Source organism: Balearica regulorum, chromosome 1, assembly GCF_011004875.1.
Source record: "Balearica regulorum gibbericeps isolate bBalReg1 chromosome 1, bBalReg1.pri, whole genome shotgun sequence".
NCBI classification, from domain to species: Eukaryota; Metazoa; Chordata; class Aves; order Gruiformes; family Gruidae; genus Balearica; species Balearica regulorum.
This window is the reverse complement of record NC_046184.1, coordinates 10811766-10827585: the sequence shown is the minus strand read 5'-3', so window position 1 is coordinate 10827585 and position 15820 is coordinate 10811766. Positions and strand designations below refer to the sequence as shown.

The 15820-nt window shown below is 36.7% G+C and overlaps 1 protein-coding gene and 1 long non-coding RNA gene across 3 annotated transcripts in view; one reads left to right on the top strand and one right to left on the bottom strand.

The window, feature by feature from the left end:
• Positions 1-7120, top strand: part of LOC142604564 (uncharacterized) — a 41733-nt gene extending 34613 nt beyond the window's left edge. The window contains exons 6-7 of the long non-coding RNA XR_012838435.1: positions 742-3330; positions 6669-7120. This is a non-coding gene — a long non-coding RNA (uncharacterized LOC142604564). The remainder of the gene's footprint in view (positions 1-741; positions 3331-6668) is intronic.
• PCLO (piccolo presynaptic cytomatrix protein) overlaps positions 1-15820 on the bottom strand; it is a 378115-nt gene that overhangs the window by 56983 nt on the left and 305312 nt on the right. For both annotated transcript variants that reach the window (XM_075771604.1, XM_075771678.1), the window contains exons 18-21: positions 13140-13211; positions 10331-10511; positions 8926-9120; positions 7500-7682 (exon numbers count right to left, since the gene is read on the bottom strand). In XM_075771604.1, coding sequence (XP_075627719.1) covers positions 7500-7682; positions 8926-9120; positions 10331-10511; positions 13140-13211 — 631 coding nt within the window. The remainder of the gene's footprint in view (positions 1-7499; positions 7683-8925; positions 9121-10330; positions 10512-13139; positions 13212-15820) is intronic.

The window sequence follows — 15820 nt, the reverse complement described above, 5'->3', positions numbered from 1 at the left end:
AAAAAGAAGATAATGGTTAGCCAGGTACCTTTTGTACTCTGTATTGTTTACAGGGGAAAAAAAAAAAAAATTCCTTCTACAGAATGATATTTATCTGCATATTCCCTTATGCATTCTTGGAAAAGAATCGCTGATTAAAGAAAATTGAGGCTAGTACTGACGTCACCTTTTAGCTCCATCTTTTAAAATTTATTTTTAAAAATTGTTTTAATTATTACTCTTAGCATGATATTAGATGAATGCATGTATGGTAAAAACATGATTTTGGTTATGCTTTGGTTTATGGATGCAGTTAGAAAATCAGCTTTCCTAACCAAGGAAAACATATAAACAATGCCTTATTACAAAGAAGATATATTAAAAACAATAAGAAAGGAAAGAATGGAAGTCATATGATTTCACTTAATCTTTCAGAAAAGTCTGTTTTTACAACAGAGAAGATGTTTTCTGTAAACCTAAACTAAGGGAGATAGATAATTCATATGAGACCTATAGACATGAACTGTCAAATCAGTCAGCAGCAAAATGGAAACGACTGGGCACTGTCAGCCACTCCAGCCATTCTTCTACAGTGAATGAACCTTTTTTTTTTTTTAAATAAAAAAATATTAAAAAAAAAAAACCAAACCAGACTTAAATTTGAAAAATGGGACTATGCTGTCTGTGGTTCCTCTGGATAAAAGAACAGACTCAAACAAAACTTTCTCCTGGGAATTAAATTGTGGATGTTTGTCTTTTCAGGTACCTGTTTAGAAGCAGAAATACAACTGTCAACACACATCGGGAAAGACAGTTCTATTTGTAGACTAAACAAGAGGAGGGAAAAATGCTTTTGAGTATGCATTCAGGATTAAATTTTGAGACTTTGTGTCTAATTGCTTGAAAAAATTGTTCTTTATAACTGGCAGTCTTGTGAGAAACCCTGGGTAACAAAAAAGGGCTGATAGTATCATGCTGAGTCTTCTCAAAGAGATGCAAGCCCATGGGAGTAGATGAAATCACCGATCTGCTTTGGATACTTATCTGCTGACCAACGGACTGGGCATGTCACAGAGCGTCTTCTGGCAGAAGCTCGTTTGCTCTTCACTCTCAGTCGCCTCGTGCTTCAAGTGCTCCAACCTCCAGCTGCCCGAGGTCCCTGTTTACCTGTTGTTATGAAGTGTTTTCTAGCACTAAAAGCAAGCGCTGCTCAGGCTTGCTCCGTAAGGTTCTGCAGTGTAAAACCCTGTTGCTGAGACTGCTAGTTGCATCTTTTGTGAACTGGCAACATAATAACTAATAATCTTAACTAATGATGAAAGGCATATACCTCGGGTCAGTTCTGATAGTTTCTTTCCCTCACTCTTCCTCATATTGAAGAGTACTCTAGACCATGGTGTCACCCATCTCAGCCACGTTTGTATATTAGACATGGCTTTGACCGCACACTGAGCAGCGATATTTTGTGAAATTTCAAAACAATCCTTACAGAGAAATTTACCATTTGGAGTGAGTAATGGCAGAACAGCACTCATCTTAAACTGTGGTGATGTCATTTCTTTACCCAGCAAAGCAATTCTGATGAAATAATTTTCTTCCATGTGCTCGGTAGGGTTCGGCTACCATCTAATAGACTGGTGAAATAAGAGTTATCAAATGAAGAATCTGAGCAATTTCCTGAAATTATATGTCAGCTTAAAATGGTGGAAGAGTAAATAGCAGAAATAGCCGAAGCAAAATGTGCCAGCTATTAGACTGAAACAAGACTCAAACGACAGCCTCAGATTATTGCTATCTGCAGAGAGTGGGGACAAACTGTTCTTGTTTTGATAATGATTCTTGGAAATGGGTTATTTGTAGCAATATGAAGGCCCATTTAACTTGGAAATTAAGAGACTAGTGAAGCTGGCATAAAACAGTTTAGGGCAGTATATTATTTAAAAGGTGAAGGAAACATCCTAAATTATTGTAGGAAATTAGGACATGGCATCATCTATTGAAAGTGTGAAAATGGGTATAGACCTAAAGGGACCCAAAAAACCCAGGTATTTAAATCTACAATTATATCCAGTCTAAAAGATTTATAGAACCTAGGAATCATTTTCCTTTCACTCCACATTGTTGCTAACACCAGTAAATAGAACTTAGGAATAAGGAAAACTCCTGTTAATTTTAATCTCTTGCAGCTAAGTGACTAGAAATTACACGGTGCTGGCTCAGACCTGTATCATGGATTTTACAGTGCCAGCAATATCCTGGTACATACATCACATCACATTTCTGGGGAGCTTTACCTGTTATGGTGACACTTAAGTGAACTTTTGTCAAAGTTGTTGGATCAAGGGAGTTAAAAACAGGTATGCTGCCTTTTGAAATAAAGTGTTTTAATCTAGATGTTTTTGAGAGGTATAAAATGACATTTTACTCATTTGGGTACAATTGTGAAAATGCTGATGCATAGTCTCTCTTCTCTAGATATTCTGGCTAACAGCATTGGCTCTGATAGTAGACCTCCCTCTGACCAGTAAAATCACTTGACACACAACTATTTGGAAAGTAGTTTCCTCTTAGGATATCACAGAAAAACTTTGTATCATGATGGAAAATTTATAATGTAAAAGATGAAATGTCCTCTATGAGATGGGAGAAATAAATAGGTTCTGGGTACATGCATTAGATTTGGAGGTTTTCAGAAAATGTTGTGATTTTAAATCCCCAGAGGTTTGGGCTTTCTATTATTGATTTAAAAAAAAAAAAAAAAAAGGAAAAAAAGACATAAATTGCTGTAGAACTATATTGTTTGTATTCCCTTGAATGGTAATTTAATAGGTATGTTTGGACCTTTAACTGAAAGACATTGTATTTTGTCTAGATCTTTAACATTTGCTAACTAATTCAGGTCAAGAGTATAGCAGTGCTTTTCTCCTGGCAGGTTACTTGCTGGTTTGGTTGGTTTTTTAATGTGTGCCAAATAAAAGAGAAGATGCATATGGCATCCATCATCATATGATGTTCAAGCAACAGCATATTGACTTGTAGCTTCTCTCTCACAAGTGTCTGTTTGAAAGGATAGAAGAATGCATAGGACTATAATGATGTTCAGGCTTAAAATCACCTAATAATGTATTTAAATAATAATTTACTGTTTTCCAAAGATGCTAGGAAGAAACAAAATATTTTTTTGTGAAATTCTCTCTTTTGGTCATAAAATATTTTTTTGTTGTTGACCATTCAGTATTCTGATGTAAAAAAGGAATTGTTTTTTTCATTGTACAATCATTGTATCTTTTGGGGCAAAACTGCCACCTCTTCCTCTGCAAATAAGCCCATGGAATTTTACCCATAAAGCAGGTACGTTAAACATCCATGTAGAGAACACAACTCCCTATAAAACTGTGTACTTTAAAAAATGACCAGATATGAAGATAAATGCGGACTATATGGTGAACACTTTTTTTTTTTTTTTTTTTTTTTTTTTTTTTTTTTTTTTGTGCTCTGAAGTTCCTATTTCACTGGAAAGTACACTTTCTATTCTAGTGAGGCAGAGCTGATGTACATTTCTACTTCACATGGACACTGAAGGGAAATTTTGCTCTCCCTCGTCTGTCTTATTCACTTTATTGGAAGTTATCAAAACTAAAGCATGTAGTTCATCCTTTTAAAAGTGTAAACTGGCTTTGAAAAGGCCTTTTATACAAGATCAGTAAATAAATATATTTCAGATACACCTACTGTTTTATATGCATATATCCAGAGAACTCGTAATTATCATCAGAATATCTCTAAGTGTTCAAGTATCTGAAGAACTCTAAGCTCATTTATTGTATTTAAAATGTAAGTGAGCTACCACGTAAATTCCATATAATGGAAAGATCCTTCTGTGGGATAAATTACTGACTTAAAAGGAGGTGAATTGATTTACACTGTCTCTAAAACTGACTCATCTGGTAGATAAACCCTAATACACAGATTTGTGTTGAAAGGAATATGCTTAATTTTATGTGAATGTGTAATTGGCAATGATTCAGATTTTTCACAAAAACCGAAATCAAATTAACTCAAACCTAGGCACTGCTCTTTCCCTCTGGCTTGGATCCTTTGCAACTTCTGCCTTCAAAGAATTGGCTCTGAAATTTTATTTTTCCTCTCTGAGGGGTGTGATGGGAATGTGCATTATGCAATTGGTTTCTTTACAGATCACACTCTTATCTCTCACTGGCAACAAGGAAATTATATTTCAGGGTTTATTTTTAATTAAATGCTGTAGCTGAATATTGGGGTTTACAAAGATGCTGACCAAAGACCAGTGTTTTCTGTTGTAGCTTAACCTTTTAAACCAGATTGATTAAAATACATTTTTTTACTGATTAAAATGAACACAGAAACAGTTTAATACAGTAAACTTAAACTGATGCAAGTCCTTTGTGTTCACTAAATATAAGTATACCATGGGTGCTGGTTTTGGTTTATGATTTCCTTTTTACTTCTCAGCAGGCATACAGTTAATAACTGACAAAATACATCCAGCAGAAAAGGTCCTAGGAGTCAGAAGTAGAGAAAGATTTCTCTGGGACATTCTATGACTGAGGGTTCTTGTTTTGTTTTTCAAAATGCCAATTCAGTTCAAGGAGAAAAAAAAAAAAAAAAAAAAAAGCTTTTGAGAGAGTAGGTTAAAGGAGAAAACACATTCTAAGGGTTCTCTTAGGTAGAGAAGGACTGATGATCACTCACAGAATAGAATTTTTCCCATCACCTTTGTGGAAATCTTGGTAGATTACTACTACTTTGTGTGCTTGGGCTGAAAAAAACCGAAGCAGTTATGCTAAAAGGTGCTGTTCTCTGATAAATTCACAGAGAAATACTTTAAGTGTGGTAAAAAATAATAGTACTGTGGTGGATTATCTGTAATGACTTCTTCAAGAAAGGGCTTTGAGATTTAGTGACAAAAAATTACTAACTTGCCAAGATGACTGTTCCAATCTATAAAACCAGTTCATAATGGGTTCTTTTCCAGGTGCCGATGAAGTAGGCTGTAATGGGGGTGGGTACCACAATCACGCAGCATCCCTGTAGGAATGGACTTGGAAACTGCTGATGCCCTGATATTCATTGTTCACAACAGTCTTAATTTTTAGGATTTTTGAACTACAGGGGAAACCTCTCCCTTCATCTCTTCTTTCTCATGCAAAGAACTCCATAAACTGAAAGCTGTTTTGAGTATCTTTGGTGCTTTTTCTCTTCAAGGTCATAATCTCTTCTGGTTTTACTGACATACTCCACAAGATTGCAATTAACTAATCTTGTTTTTTGTTCCTGCTGCAATGCATGAGTGCCATTAACCTCAAAATGGTAATTACTGGCCCACCTCAAATGAATAAATTAGGACAAACTAGTTTTGGTACAATAAGAAGAAGCCAAAACTTCTCACAGATCTGAAACCAGTCTTGTAAACTTTGTGTAGGTGACCATGCATTGTGTATATTCATCAGAAGTAAAAAGACAAAAGTACCATGTGTCTTCAGAGTAACTCTAACCTTACTTATATATTAATGATAGTAATGTGGTCTCTTATTCCCAGAACTCTCTATGATGCTTCTAAAATTGCTGAGCCAAATGCATATTAATGCATATTTTTTTTTCAATTTTAAAAGTAAAGAAGCTAGCATAACCGTTCAGTGGCAAGTGTACTTGAAGCCAACAGCCTAGCTATTTCCTTATCATAAAAGTATATGTGAACCCTGATTCAACTTCTATCAAAAGCAAAGTGTTTTAGCATTATTTGTTTATGCCAAAAGGCATCACAGGACTACAAGTTTTTATGATAATCTCTACATTTATTTATGATAAATCTCTACAGATGTGACACCTCAAAAGATCTTAAGAGTTACATAGAATAGAATAGAATAGAATAGAATAGAATAGAATAGAACAGAACAGAACAGAATAGATCATCTAGTCCAACAGCCTGACCAATTAAGGGCTGACCAAAAGTTAAAGCTTGTTAATAAAGGCATTGCCCAAATGCCTCTTAAATGCTGATAAGCTGGGGGCATCGACTACCTCTCTAGGAAGCCTGTTCCAGGGTCTGACCACCCTCTCGGTAAAGAAATGCTTCCTGGTGTCCAGTCTAAACTTCCCCTGGTGCAGTTTTGAACATTCCCACACATCCTATCACTGGATCCCAGGAAGAAAAGCTCAGCACCTCTCTCTCCACTTCTCCTTGGGAAGCTGTAGAGAGCAATGAGCCCACTCCTCAGCCTCCATTGTTCCAAACTAGACAAACCCAAAGTCCTTAGCCACTCCTCATAGGACATTCCTACCAAAATTAGATTTCTGTGGTATATATCCCAGGAATACGATGGGCCTTTCAGTCACGATGCCTAAACAGGTACCATGATATCCTTTGGCTTCTGTGTGAACTGGGTGTCTGGAGTTGACCTATAGAGTAAGATGATATGTGTGTGGGTGGATGCACACATGTGTGTAGATAGATATATTTATGGAAGAGTTCTTAAAGGTCTCGTGAGAAACAGCTTGTTATTTCTAAATACAAAGTTTAAAATTATTTTCTAAATTTGGCCTTGTTAATTAGCCATTTTAACATCACACTAGTTCTCTTCATGGCTCGTTGCCTTTAGGGTATATTGTTTGAAGCATCATTCCCTCTTTCTCTTCTACAACCTTCTCAGCCGGACTGTATAGTCCACGGTGTGCAATGGTGTTGACAGAAAAACCTTCAATGAATCATGAGAGCTTGGGAAGGAATTACAGCACAAGAAAAGATCCAGAGTCCAGTCTGTAAGTTTATTGGGATAATCCCTCAGATTCCATGGAAATAAGCAAAATCCTCCAGAAGTCAAAAGAACAGTGCCAATTTGAACCAATTGAGATTCTGGCTCTTTATTTATAATGAGGGGATAAACTGATGATATGTGGTATTTAGGTTTAATGTACAGGTTCCTAGGGGTAGAAAATAATTTTTTAAGAAGCTAATAGGAAAGTTATCAAGAGATTGAGCTATACATGGATCAAAATTCCTTTCCTTTCCACTGGCGGTTTGAAAAATTATCTATGCTAATGACTTTTGATATAACAGCTATGTTGGGAGAAGAAAAAGAAATTGTTAATGACCCGATTAGAATTCCAGAAACAAAAATGTGCAATTAGTTTTTTGTCACAGTACAAGAAATGTTCAGTCATGCTTAAGCAGACTAACTTGGATGCATGCTTTTTATTAGGCAATGACATGAGCAAAGCTATATCATTTTTCAACAGAAGTATAAGTCCTCCAGTGGAATGGAAGTGCACACATTTGTTGTTTTGTAATATTTCTTAGCATAGTTTTTCATTATGGACTTATGCACTGATGTGGAAAAATCAAGCAGACTTCTTGATTCACGTTAACACTACAGCACTTAATGGAGGGGTAAAATAAATAATTAAATATCGCAACGAATTAGTAGACATGGCAAGAAGGATTTAGGATGTGGTTGGTTTCTTAACCATGTCTTTCTGCTCACCTCCTTCAGGCTTGACTGGTCCATCAGACATCACTTTCCTGAGGGCTAGTTGGCTTTGGTCTTTGTTGTCATTGGCTGGTGGAGGCAGATTGTCAGACTGAGTTCTTTGAATAGGGAGGACTCCTGCTATGCTGTGTCTGTGCTGCTTCCTGGCATGATTAGACTGACCGCTTTTATGTGCTGCTGTGGCAGTGTGGGTGAAATGGAAACCCAGAGTATGTATCCTCAGATGGAACCAGCTTAAATGTTATTCATGCAAACAGAAGTGTTTTTTTCTGTATTTAAATAAGTAGTGTTTTCAAACACCAAAGAGACACCACATGCACAGCATTAAAGAGTATTAAAACTGGCTGTTTCTTTATTAATGATGGTGAAGACAAGGGAAATAATTTCCCCCGTGTTTTTGCATTATACCATGGTAAGTTTATGGCATATCAACAAATCCTGAAGACAAACACAATGATTCCACAGTCAGAGAGTTTTAATTTGCCATCAACTAAACCCTCAACTAGCAATCAGATACCTGTCTGAAGTATACTCTGGAGAGCAATCCTTTTGAATGGAAAAGTTTTAATTTATTCATCTATTCAAAGTTGTCAGATGAAATCTATCTTGACCCTTAATCAATCCATGGCACAAAAAATTACTAGAAAAATTGAACTATGACACCTGACTTAGCTCTCAACTCCCTTTGACTTTGCTAACTTGATAACATTGTTAAAATCTGATGTTAATGCTTTTCTGTGTTTAATGATTTTGCATTTAATGTGTTTAATGTATTAGTCTATTGCTGTTCTGCTCATCGCTAACATGATTTTATCAGAGATATTAAGAAGGTTGCCTATATTTCCTTTCAAAAAAAAATTAGATATTTACAGTCATGTTTCCAAAATAGAAATCTCAGCCATGTAGTTAAAAAACTTTTTTCTTTAACATTAAATCTTCTTTTGTGTATATAGTACTGTCCTTCCTGATTACTATTTATAGATATATCTTATTGTTAATGTGCTCTCGGTACTTGTGTGCAACTTGAAGAGCTGGCAGCTGCATCTCTGCAGGTTTTGATTATTTCAGTGGTAGCTATTTAGTGACATCAAAACAACACCACACAATGGAATTCTCTGTGAGTCATGCACAACCATGGAACATCATGGACCATGAGTGAAGGGACTGATGGAGAAACAGCCAGTTTCACTGCAGTCTATATAAATTAAAATAAATAAATAAATAAAAGACTTCTAAATACAAGAGTATATTGTAATTATATGTATTCACACACAGGCACACAAAGAAAGACATTGAACAGAGTGAGCACAGTGTGCCAAGAACAGAAAAAAAAAATAGCCAAAAAGGGAAGGACAGCAGGGAAAAAGGCAACAGATGAACATTAAGCTGCCATGCTGAGGAATTTATTTGCGTCTTTTACTTGGTTGAAGGCGAAGCTGTTGGACAGCTGCTTCAGCAGCGGCGATGGCTGCCCCAGCGTCTTCAAGGTGAGTTTGAGTGACGCTGGTTTTGCTTTGGCTGCGAGATGGACCGTGAGAGCGTAGATGTCCTTCAGAGGAAGATTTGGAGCTCCCTGGACTGCTGTGGGATTTCTCAATGGTGGGCACCTGCATGTCTACTAAGAAAATGAAGACGCACAACTGTTGCATTTATTTAAAACAAACAAACAATTTCATTTTCCTACTTTTGACTGGCCTTTCTAGCTGCATTCCACAACAAGGAATAAAGATTAAGCTGTACAATGCCATTCAAAGTCTCAGGATATATCATGATTAGGAAACTCTTATGAAGCACCATTTTCCACTTCCCCACTGTTCCCTGGCCCAGGGAATAATTACTTTACTACAGGGTTTCTATCACCTGTGAATTATGCCTCCTGTGCTGGTTCATACTGGTAGAATGACGGGGTAGCCTAAAGACTAATTTGCTTTTCCACTTTCTACTTCTCTAGTATGTAGAGACTAACTAGCATCACTTACACTGGTACTGAATCCTTAACTAATGCAAGCAGTTTTATTCTGATGAATGCTCCGATCAAAACCACAGCCTAACTTACAATAGCTTCTGTACTAACCTCTAATTTCAATATAGACCTTATATACACACCAATCCCTAGGAAAACATTACACAGAGAAATAGAGAGGAGATGGAGCAGAGTCTTATCACTCTGAGGCTCTCATCTGGATGCTATTTGGGATGGCTTTTGCTTTGATATGACAAGCACTGTGTTTTAAGTGAGCAACTGGGCACTGACTGCTTAGTATAAAAAAAAAAAAAGAGAGAGAAATTTATCAGAACAGGAGACACTGCGATCAATTCTGCTTTTCTAAACACTAGTATAATTCTACTATATCAGCTCCACCAATTTCCAATACAACTGAGATATGCTACAGCCTATTATCATTGACCGGAAATGCATATGCATTATTATAGCATAATTGTTATTCTATAAAATATTAATGTGACATTTCCAGAAGATAAAATGTCATAGAATATTTAAGGAACATGAAAAATAGAAAGCTAAATATGTATTGAATCTGGCCAAGGCTACCAGAAAAATGAAAAGGGCACAGAATCTATAGTAGATGTGCAAAGCACATAGAGCTTGTAAACAGCTGTTTTAAGCACACAATTACTCAGTAAGCTGGCTGGCACTGATCAAAACAAATTAAGCTTTGGCTCCAATGAATTAATCAGACAGATAAATAGGTTTTTAATAAAGGTGTATACAAACTTCATAGCAAACTATTAGAACTTCCACATAGCAAAGGTTTTCCCATCATCTGGGAAAACATTTCATATCTGGTATACCAAGTCATTCCTACCCTTGGAGGGGTCTGGAAAAATTCCATGACTTCTGCTCTTGATGACAGATGGTTTTGGAGATTGCTGGCTACTCTGTCCAGAATGAGATTTCCCGTGATCAATGTTTTCACTCTGTTCCTTCAGAGCATACCACCGAGGAGTGTTGTCAAGCTGCGAGACACTGGATAACTCAATCAATACCTACAAATAAATCAAAGTACAATCCATGGCTTGTATCTGATCTATTAATGATTGCGTACAGCAGAAGAGTCTACAGTTGTGTAACCAGAAGTTGCAATCAAATGTAAGAAGGGTTTAAGGCTGTGTGCTGACAGATTCAGGACTCTGCCCATGCTCTGACCTCACCTGATAAGCTGGCTGTGATCCCAAACCCAGCATAGTGATGTGTCTGAACTAATATGTCTTCTCAACAGGACCTCAGTAAAGACTATGAGCTTAGGCTTAGCTCCATACCAAGATGGTTAGATAGTTCAAAGGGTGGCTTGTGAGCACTAGCTTGAAAGCTAGACTGAAAAGACATCTAGTCATTCTGCCTCCGTAGAGACATATCTTAATACAAGTATCAGGCTGTATTATTTTCTCCTTTTTTTCAGTGTTAGTAAAGGGGCAAATAATTTGATATTTGCTTTTCATAGTGGTTAGACTTGGCAGTGCTAGGTTAACAGTTGGACTTGATGATCTTAAAGGTCTTTTCCAACAAAAACAATTCTATGATTCTATGAGACCGGTGCTTGTTGGTCCTTTTCAAAAATCCACACATACAGAATTTGTAACAAAAAGAAAAGAATAGGATACCTTTGCACTTCACTAAGATAATAGAATTCAATAGGCCATTTAGGCCTCGAAACTTCACTGGAAAAAAAGGGAGATGCAATGGCAATGTGCACCTTGGCTGCACTGCTAACAGGAATTTTGTGAAATTTCTTTTTAAAAATTAAAAATTAAAAAAAAAAAAAGCATTGGCACAAATAAGGACCCTTCTTCCTTTAATGGTCTTGCAGCTGAGAGGGCTGAGAGATGTAAAGAACTAAAGAGTCATCACAGAGTATTGAATGAAGGACAGGACAAAAATAGCCTTGCATTTGGCTCTAAGGTGAGAGGGTTAAAACTGATGTCAGGTAGGGAAGTTTTAGAAGTGCTAGACAAATAAAGTGTGCAATTACCTCAGGGAACAATGTCTTCATCAGTTTATTACAAGACTAGGAAAAAAAGACAGCCTCTTCAAGTTTAGGGATGAGGAAGTCTCTTCACAACTGGTTTTTTCTAGAAGGTTAAAAGCCTTTCCTTTTTTGTTCCAGCTTCATAGGTTGTATATGACCTGGCTTGGTCGTTTGGTTAGGTCTACACTTCATCTGAACAGATTAACTATTTAGCATGCTCCCTCGTGTGGTTTTTGGTCATGGCTTTGGGAATGACTTGGAGGCCAGCCTGGCTGAGGATTGTTGCCAATAGGCAGTATAGATAGGCTAGGGGCTCTGCTTTGTAGAAGAGGTTCACATTCCATGGATGTGAACCTTGATGTGCCACTCGCCATCTGGGGCACACAAGTGGTGCTGGCCCTCTTCAACCAAGTCCTTAGGGCACAATTTGAATATTCCATGTTTGATGTTATGGTGCAGGATTCCTCTGGACATCTTGCTCCTGAAATACACTGGATACTCTTTTCCATTCCTCTTTTCCATGAAGAACTGCTTTAATATTTAGGTTAGAATAATTTAATAAATAAGATAGTTCTAGATGTTGAAAATATTTGAAGGCAAAAGTTTAAATCTTCCTATAGAAGCAGCTGCTGGAGCATCCATTTTCTAAATGTCATAAATAACAATGATGCAAATATTCCATAAAGCCCTGCATTTGGACAAACATGCAGAACTCAACAAGAATACTGATGCAGTATGCAGGAAATAAGTAATCATGTAGCTGCTTCCTATACATTTATTTTAGTAATTGTTCAAATAGTGGCACTGATTGCTCAGTTTTGTAGTTACACAAAGGGGAACTGGAGCTGAACTGAGTGCCTTTTCTGCAAAATTGAAATGCAGAATGAACGGAGATACTCTGAGTTACTCTGCATATGAGCAATCTATTTTCCTGGGCTTCTGTTTCTAATTATAATCCTCTTTTGTAATAAAATTTTTAATTACTTTTTTGACATCAGAGTTAGTGCTGGTAATTCTGTATTATACATGCATATGTCGGTTTATTTGCTTTTAAAAGAGAGAGCATACTTCTTCCCATGATCACTCATCTCATTTATTATTAGTTACAAGATTTTACCTTCAGTCATACTTTGGTACTGATATTACTAGTCTGTAATGTTAAAAATGAGACCTTGATCAGCAAGACCAAATTACTCACACTTGCAGATACTTGTGCATGTGCTAAATTATGGTTTGATGGAAGGACTTAATCCTTTAATCATTTACAAAGACTGATTCCTCCTCAGCCTTCCCATGTTATGTTAGAGTCAAGGCAGACAGCTTATCAGTCATAACAAGAATTCCCCATTCAGTCACTGTGAAGGCTGTTACTATCTCATGCTCAAAAAAAAAAATCTTAATTTTCAGTGAAGTAACATTGTGTTGAGTCCTAAATGAACTTTCCCACAGTTTATTGAGATAAAAGGAAGGCATTTTTCATGTGTAAATGAAAGAAATCCTGGTAATTTGTTATGAAGTCAGCAGTAAAACTGTGGTGTAAGAGAGGTTTTACTTAACATATGCACCATATCTTCGAAGTGAACAGTCTCCAAATACCAGCATGCAGTATAACTAGACAGGGTTAGAGAGGAGGAAATAAGATACTCACTTCACCAAGGAAGTCATTTGAGGAAAATCGATCATAATCCCAGACAGTCACTTCCAGTGTTTTCTTTTTCAGCTGCAATTTAAGTCAAAGGATAATTAACCCCATTGCCATCATAAACTTCAGATCAAGTCTTTATGGTGGTTTCTATTCAGTATCTCCTCCTGGTACCCTTTTTCATAGCGACAGCTAGGCAGCTTTTGTCCTCCCATCAACCTTGATCTCAGAAAAATAATTTGGGGCTATTATTTGTTATCAAGACAAATGGGCTTGTGCTTGGCCCTTTTTTAGGAATTTCCACAAGCTGTTTTTGACAGAATGTGTGTCCAGTACGAGACCTAAACTGATTTTTAAAGACCCCTTTTCGTATTTCTGCAGCTTTTCTCATCATCAGATCTGAGATGTCTGAACTCAAATATTTGCCTAAAGTGCAGTTGAGTGTGAATTTCAAATGTATTATTCAAAACACTCTATTTACACAATCTCATCTGTGAAGACCAGGTTTTAATCCCCCCCAATTAAGTGCAGTCAATGGGACTCTGCAAGCGATCCAGACACACAGGAAAAATTGCACTCTTAGGTATTAATGACAGCCATCAAACCCCATTATCTGCAGATCTTGTTAAGCATGATAGCTGTGTCAGGCACTCCTCCTACAGGCTACAATAAGAAACCAGTAAGTCTTTTTATATGACAAGATAGCATAAACCGGAGAAGCTGTTGACCAAAGCAGTTGACCTTACTGGAAAGATTGACCTGACTGTCATTCCATCCGTCTGTGGGGACGGGTGGGAAGAGGAATGATTAGCGGTGTTGTATGCTGGGGCAAAAGGCTAGCAGGTGGCTGGAGAGGCACCAATAAATTCCTGTGGCTTGAAAGAAAGAAGGACAAAATTCTGGGGGTATGGGATGTCTGCAAAGTCAGGCTGAGAAGTTGTAAGTGAAGAATTTGTTGGACACTTCTGAGCGCGAGTGAGGAAAAAAGGACTGTTCACATACTTGAATAAAAGAGGTCAGAACCAGAAATCTTGTGTGATAATTGAGATCATCACCCTAACAGAAGCAATGTGTCACTCACTGCTCTGACTATTAATTGGCTGCTTGGGACAAAGGGACAACAAAGGATCAAGTCATTGTTCAAAATCATAAGCTATATCATATTCTGTACATATTATACATACTTTCAAGAAAAGCACTGTTTGGTATTTACCTCTACTGCCCCTTGGTTTAATGCAACACAGATTCAGACAGTTTTTAATAACTTTAAATTTCCTTTAAATGATAATTTCATCTCATTATTATGTATTCTGAATATCTTCTGCTCCCAGCCCAGCTAACTTTAGAAAAATGAGCAACTGTGAAGTGAGCCAGTGTCATCAAAAATAAAGTTTAAATCAGCATATCCTGAAAAGCCACATAAAGGGGAATTGTACTATTTTTAGCATCAACAATGTAGAAGCAGGCCAACAACATGACTCGAAAGCTAAGATTAAAATAAAAATAAATATTTGAGAGGAATTCTTTAGTCTTTCTTTGGTTTATTCCTACACAGTTAGGCAATGTTCTTCTTAAACATTCTTTTTAAAAAATTCCTGCAAAAATTAATGAAAAAGTTGAACAAAAAGTTTCTCTTTTGAACATCCCTGACAGAATATTTGTAAAGCTTATTTCCTTGACTGAATAAAATTCCTTTTCTTTGCTGTTCAAGACAGCATCAAAAATGCAACATGAAAAATAACCCAAAAAAACGAGTTGAACAGCCACTGGTCCATGTTGCTTTTGGCTTCCTGGATGATATAATTACTTGCTAGATGTTATACTAAGTTTATGTAGTTTTCCCTTTAAAATAGGAATAGCATAAATGCTTTCTAGAAATTTATTGTCTCAATTGTTGCTCTTTTGGGAGGACATGTCTTCTTGTTTCAAGGGATGCTTGTGCAAGGACAGAGAAGGATGTATAGACCCAGGAAAGGAAAAAAACCCTGAAGATTTGAAGGTTTTTTGGTGGAAAGGGGAAAATAGAGAAGATTTTCAAGTAACTGCAACCCTACTTTGCTAGCTTCTTTGCATTAGTATGATAATAAAACTGTGCTGAAAACTTGCAGTCCTCTACATTTAGAGATACCCATTTTAAGCCTCTTAGTTTAATAAAGCTTTTATAAAATATTATGACAATGAAAAACTGTCAAAAGAGCTTTATTAGGCAGATTGCATGAAATGAGTTTCAAAGAGGAGGAAAATTTGCTTTTCTGAAGATATATTTATGTACCACTACTGAAGGCAAAGAACACTCAATGGCTAGTGATTTTAAAAGCAGCCATTATGCCATCACAGCAACATAGGGTTCTGCCTAACATCATCCAGTTTTAGGTCATGCAGCCAGAAGCTCAGATCTCCATCAGGAATTTAACTGACAGCAATACTGAAATGTATCAATGGGAAAATGAGAAAGTGCCCCTAAAAGAAGGAAAGCATTTTACATATGTTGTGAGCCTTATCTGAGTTCCAAGCCTATTATGAAAAAAAAAGTGTTACTAAGCTGCAACTAATTTCAGGCTTCGCCTTGTGGAAAACTTAAAAATAAAAATAATTAAAAAATAAAAGCCCACCAAAAAGTATATTGCCTATGTAAATGCCAGTTAGCTTTAGGCTGCTGTGGACAACCATCATTTAAAGAAAATGAA